The following is a 6,647-nucleotide window of genomic DNA, read 5'->3' as shown; positions in this document are numbered from 1 at the left end:
TTCAATTATTTTTCATATTTGTATAAAAGTGCGTGGTGAAACCCGCGGGTATAAGCTAGTATTATATATATACATACATATATGTATGAATACATGTATGCATTATACGCGAAAACTTTTTGAAGTGAAACAACACTTAGACAAAGACCAATCCAAGTGTTACGAATAATAAATGACACAACTATGGTTAACGATACAAAATATTTTATTAACACGACTTGTAATTAAACAGGATTAATTGAAATGCACGTGGTGGTTCTTATATTTCACTTAACGAAGTGACTGAAAGAAATTTTTATTATACAAGACAAGAACAAAGGTAACGAAAATTCATAAGAAAAGGAATGCATGATAATTAACATGTCAAACAACTAAAGCTAGGGTTGTATTTTCTAGTATCATCTCAAACATACTCCCCCAGTTTAAGCTGGAAGCTTTAACTAGGCGTCGTTTATCATCAATGGACATAGCTTGGATATGGATCTGCGATACGTGCCACTCGCAGTTTTAACCTCTACCACGCGTACTAAGCCGTCATTTCCAGGATACAGCTGAGTAATGGGACTCAATTTCCATTGCCAGGCGGTAGGTTTGCGTCCTTTAATATGACTACATCTCCAATCTTAAGGTTCGTTATTACCTTTTTCCATTTGGGCCTTTTGCGTAATTGAGTCAAATAATCATCAGACCATTTGCGCCAAAAACCCCTTACGAGTCTTTGCATATAACGCCACCGGTTTAGAGCCGATACTGATTCGCCTTCAGCCGGAAGACATTTCATGGAACGCATGATTAAGAAGTGCGCCGGTGTTAAAGGGTCCATATCACCTTCAAATCGTTCACATAATGGCCGAGAATTCGCACAGGCCTCTATTTGACACAATACTGTTGAGAGCTCGTCGAAGGTTAACGAAGTTACGCCCATCACGCGACGAAGATGGAATTTGACAGTTTTGACGCCAGCCTCCCATAATCCCCCAAAATGAGGAGCATGAGGAGACGAGAAATGCCAAGATATACCAAGGGTCGATGACTCATTTACAACGGCTCGCCTATAATCTTCTGTATTGTGTAAATTAGATATACTCCGTAGATATGCATTTGCACCAACAAAATTGAGGCCGTTGTCGCTGAAAATGTTGCGACAGAGACCTTGACGTGACACGAATCTCCGTAGTGTGGCAATAAATGCTTCAGTGGACACTTCGGTCACTGCTTCGAGATGCAGAGCCTTCATTGACATGCAAACAAATAGCGAAATATAGGCCTTATGCGTTTTAGCACCGCGTCCCTTCCATGTCCGAATTGTTATAGGACCGCAGTAATCTATACCGGTGTTGACGAACGGCATACTCGGTTGAACTCTCGACGGTGGCAATTGACCCATCTGCTGCTAATAACTTAGACTTCTATACCGCATACAAACGGGACAGCTATATATGCATCGACGTACACTCTACTGCAGCCGATTATGTAATATGTTAATGAGGCTAAATTAATCGTTTGGCGAAGACCTGAATGCTTATTCCGTATGTGTATCCACCTAATTAGTATCTTACTAAAATGATGATCGTAATGAAGAATAGGGGGGTACGCTTGATCGTAGGGAATCCTTGCTGCAGATAGTCTGCCGTTAATTCGAACAATGCCATTTTCGTCGAGAAATGCATCCAACCCATAAAAACTACTTCGTTTGTGAAGAGGACGTCCTCGTTCCAGATTTTTTTATGTCTGCTTCAAACATCGAATGCTGCGCAAGTCGTATAACTACTGATCTAGCCTCGCTAATTTCAGCCGCATTGAGCAACCCAACCTCATCCGGAATGGACCTTACTGGTTTTGCTAAACGTTTTATTCGTGCTACAGTCCGAATTAGTCGATGGAAATTGGAGAATCTAGACAAATACTCTGCAAAATCTTCTGTTGTGGCGGTTTGATTTATACTCGTAGAGACCTCGATAACATCGGTTGCTCCATCGTTGGCACTGTTTGGAATCGTCCACGTATTTAGTTTCGATTGCTGCAAAAACTCAGGACCACCCCACCATAATTTAAGCTTCAGCAGATCCTTGGGACTTGCTCCTCTCGTTATATAGTCGGCAGGATTGAGCGCAGTGGGAATATAATTCCAACAAGAGGCGGGAAGTAAGCTTACAATTTGTGGAATACGGTTGTCGACAAATACGTGTCTTTGGCGAGGGTACCCTTTTATCCAATAAAGTACCGCCGTAGAGTCCGACCAACCGAAATACTTTATATTAAAAAGAGCTATTGACTGGCTTACCCTTTCAACTAATTGAGCGGCTAAAAGCGCCGCACATAATTCTAAACGTGGAATACTTAGCATGGCCTTAAAAGGAGCTATACGGGTTTTACTTGCGACGAGTGAAATATGAATGTTGTCCTGATTGTCTATAACACGCATATATACCACGGCACCATAAGCCAATTTCGATGAGTCAGCAAATACATGCAATTCTACATTGGAATCATCTACGAGCTGCATCCATCGGCATATGGAAACTTCAGAGAGGTCGTCGGAGCCATTACGAAAGGCATTCCAGTCGGCAGGCAAACCTTGCGGTATCGGATCGTCCCACCCAATACCCGTAGACCACAGCCTTTTCATAAAAATTTTTAGATATACCACCATGGGCGATAGCCAACCCAACGGATCAAAAATTCTCGCAATCATAGATAATATTTCCCTTTTAGTGGAGGTTTCAGGAATTTCATTGAGTTTTATTCGAAAACGGAAAACATCTGGTTGCGGCTGCCACCACATCCCCAGCGTTTTAATGGCGCCCCTTTCTCCGAAGAATAGCTGATCACTAGTTTCTCGATCGGACGGCGGAATATCTGCTATAAATTGCATACAACTCGACGACCATTTGCGCAGCTCCATTCCAGCTGAAAGGAGCACATCGCGAAGATTACTAGCGATGTGTGCAGCAGCATCCAAATTGTGTGCTCCGCCAATGTAGTCGTCCATATAAAATTGTTCAAGTAAATGGGAGCATGCATCTGGATACGTCTTCATGTTATTTAGAGCGATCTGTTTCAAAGTTCTGGTGGCCAAAAAGGATGCAGGTGTCGTTCCGTAAGTTACCGTGTTTAGCTGGTAAACGCCAATGTTCGAATTCTCAGACTCACGCCAATATATTTGTTGGAAACGCCTGTCTTTGTGATTTACCAGGATTTGTCGATACATTTGCGCTTTTGTACTAGTATTGTAAATAGATCATTCTGTATGACTGGACCGGTTAATAAGCAATCATTGAGTGAATATCCCGTAGGAGGCTTAGCTGACGCGTCCAACACCACACGTAGCTTAGTTGACGTACTAGATGGTTTAAGGACCGCGTGATGTGGCAGAAAATACGATTCACTGTCAGAGTCCATAAATTGGATACGCGTCATGTGCCCTAACCTTTCATATTCGCACATGAAGTCTATATATTGGGCTTTGAAATGCGCATCAAGCATAAATCGTCGTTCCATAGCAAGTAGCCTGCGCATTGCGATGTTGCGTGTTTGACCAAGCAATGATACGTTCGGATTAAATGGCAAACTTGCCATATATCGACCATCATCACTAACTGTATAATGCTGACGAAAGTGCCCCTCGATAAGACTTTCCGCACTCTCCCTTGATACCTTGCCATCAATAAGGCTTTCTTGCTCCCAAAAGCTTCTCACGAGGCTATCAAGGTCAGCAACAGACGCTTGCATTACACTTATATCAGTTGGACAATCAATAGCAGGTGCTATAACCCAGCCGAATAGTGTATTTTTGGCAACTAGCGTCTGTGATGGATGTGTTATTTGGCCATCGATAAATACTTGAAAAACTACGTCGACACCAAGCAATACTTCAATGGGGCCAGGTTGGTCGTAGTGCCGATCCGCTAGGATGAGGTTTCTGAAAAATTTTGTATTACAACTTGGCAACTTAGTTTGAGGCATCTCCCCTGTAAGTGTTGGCACGATATATGTAGAAGTTGAAATACGAGTATCGCTTGCCGCGTGAATATTCAGCATGACCTTGCCTCTAGTCATCATGCATTTGTTAGGTTGACCCGCTTATTAGAAATTTTTGCATGAGTGCGAGCTAACATTAATCGCTGAGCACATGATTCAGTTATCAACGTTGATTGGGAACCGGAGTCTAACAACGCACGACAGGGCTGTAGAACATTGGTAGAATACTAATATTTGCAACCGGCCGTGTACAAGAATAAACGGAGATCGTGTTTACCGGTGATTTATTTTCATGTAATAATGTGTTGTGTCTGCCCTTGCACATCCTGCAGTTTGAAAATTTGCACTCGGTCAAGCTATGCTTTGTACGCAGGCAGTTTGGACATATACCGTTTGTCCGTACAAAGTCATTTCTCAATGTCACCGACAGTTCTTTGAATGCTGTGCATTGATAAAGAGAGTGACCTTGTTTGCACTTGAGACACGATGGAATTGAAACGGCCAGTATGCGGGGCTTTGTACCCCTTGATGCTAAGCATTTTTGCGATGCTCTTGTACTATCTTCAATTTTCTCTTTTTCATTTATACGCTCATTCAAAAATGTTAGAAACTGTTGAAAAGTTGGTTCTTCTATTTTACGCGTTTCTCTTGACCATGCAAGCTTGGAGTCAATATCCACCTTTTTCAATAAATGATACAGCAGTAGCCTCGACCACGACTGCACCGGCTGCTTTAAAACATGCAGGGCGTTGTAATTCTCATTTGTTGTGAAGTAAAATTGCTTTAGATCACTGAGGCTGCCTGTTTTCATAGGAGATTTCTCAAATAGTTTTTGCAAGTGAGCATCTACAATGAGATAAGTTTTGTTGTAGCGATCACACAATAAAGTCCATGCGGTCTCAAAATTTTCATCACTTGGTGGAAGGTGTTTAATGATCGATAACGCTTCGCCTTTCAATCGACCTTGGAGATATTCCATTTTCTCTATGCCCGCTCGAAAACGGATCCACTGAAGTTAGGTATTGCTAGCTCCGGCAATGATGATTTTGTGACTGTACGATTTATGGTTATATCTCGTTGCGACGTTGATGTTGATAATTTTTCTAATATATTATGCAGGGTATTTTGGCTATTCGCCGGACTTTCTAGCGCGTTTCCGATAGCTGCGTTGCTGAATTCGTCGAAGTGAAAGGGATTGCTAAGAGCAGCTGCCGATTCCTCGAGCATTTCGAACATTTTTGCTTTGATTTTGAGGCTGTTTGTTTCGAATTCATCGCGAGCGTGTAATTCTTGTTCAAATTTATCTTCCGCGACTGATTGCTCAATAGATGTCTGAACCACCTCGAATTGTTTAATAATGTCGTCAATTTTCGCATACCGAACTTTAATATCAGCGGTTGTGCACTCGGGCTTTTGCAAAAAATTTTCAATGCGCGTTATTTGAGCCTTAATCGAGGCTCTTTGACGTATTAACGAATCCATTTATCCGGTTCGAAAAGGACCAAATTATGTTACGAATAATAAATGACACAACTATCATGGTTAACGATACAAAATATTTTATTAACACGACTTGTAATTAAACAGGATTAATTGAAATACACGTGGTGGTTCTTATATTTCACTTAACGAAGTGACTGAAAGAAATTTTTATTATACAAGACAAGAACAAAGGTAACGAAAATTCATAAGAAAAGGAATGCATGATAATTAACATGTCAAACAACTAAAGCTAGGGTTGTATTTTCTAGTATCATCTCAAACAGTGTTTTATTGTATATTCATGAATTCATTTTATTTTTTTACTTCCAAAGTAGTGGTTTTGGTCCATAGTTGGACTAGTATTTTTCTGTCTATTGTGAACTAGTAATATACTGGTATATGTCTGACCGAAATCTGACAATTGCCATCTCGTAGGACATCGCCATGTTAAAAATATCAGTTGATTGCATGGAAAAAAGATAGTTGGCTGACTGGTTGGGCATGCGGTTCATTCTAGTTGTGAGGTAGTTTACCACTAGTACATTTGACTACAGGGTTCTTTCAGCCACACAATACATATGTTGACTTAAGTTTTTTTGCATCGAACGTTTTTTCGATATGCCTTAAGTTACTTTATAATATATACACGCTAAAGTATTGTTAAATGCGTATAAATTCAATTACTGTCTTTGGTTTTGTTACTACTGAAATATTTTTCAACTTAAATAATAAAGTAGGTTTCAAACCCGAGTATTTATTATTTAATATATGGTAGGACAACTTCTCAAACTATATTGATGCAATTTTTTCATGTTAAGTTGTTGGAAAATAATGAATATCTAAATCCCGGGACTAATCCCGGGATCCTGGGATTGTATGCACGATGTCCCGAAAATCCCGGGATCGCAAAAAGCGAAAAAATTAACATCCCTTGTGATAGGTAACAATATCAACGGAAATAAGGTCAATTGACACTATTTCGCACACTGGTGCGAAATAAAGTCAATTGACATTGTTAACTTTCAAAAAGCGAAATAAAGTCAACAAAAATTTGCCGCGAGCAAAGCAACACTTTTTCCAAGTAACATTGCAAAGAAACAACACGGTGCCACGGCTAAGGGAGCGGTGCGAGAGAGTCAACTGTCAGTTTATCGAACCTTGTATTATTGAATCATGATCCTATA

At 40.5% G+C, this 6,647-nt stretch overlaps 2 protein-coding genes across 2 annotated transcripts; both read right to left on the bottom strand.

The window, feature by feature from the left end:
- Window positions 1-1,038: 1,038 nt before the first annotated feature.
- On the bottom strand, window positions 1,039-3,040 carry LOC118738310. Its single transcript, XM_036469234.1, has 2 exons — window positions 2,285-3,040; window positions 1,039-1,062 (listed from the first exon to the last, which is right to left on the bottom strand). Exons 1-2 carry the CDS (start codon window positions 3,038-3,040, stop codon window positions 1,039-1,041), a joined length of 780 nt encoding a protein of 259 aa, XP_036325127.1.
- A 149-nt stretch (window positions 3,041-3,189) lies between these two features.
- LOC118738309 lies at window positions 3,190-3,966 on the bottom strand. The gene has a single exon (XM_036469233.1). The coding sequence runs from the start codon at window positions 3,964-3,966 to the stop codon at window positions 3,190-3,192; it is 777 nt and encodes a 258-aa protein (XP_036325126.1).
- Window positions 3,967-6,647: the final 2,681 nt, after the last annotated feature.

This window comes from Rhagoletis pomonella, unplaced genomic scaffold, assembly GCF_013731165.1.
Source record: "Rhagoletis pomonella isolate Grant_MI unplaced genomic scaffold, Rhpom_1.0 Rhpom_scaffold_00004, whole genome shotgun sequence".
In the NCBI taxonomy this organism is placed as follows: domain Eukaryota; kingdom Metazoa; phylum Arthropoda; class Insecta; order Diptera; family Tephritidae; genus Rhagoletis; species Rhagoletis pomonella.
This window is presented reverse-complemented; position numbering and strand designations above follow the sequence as displayed.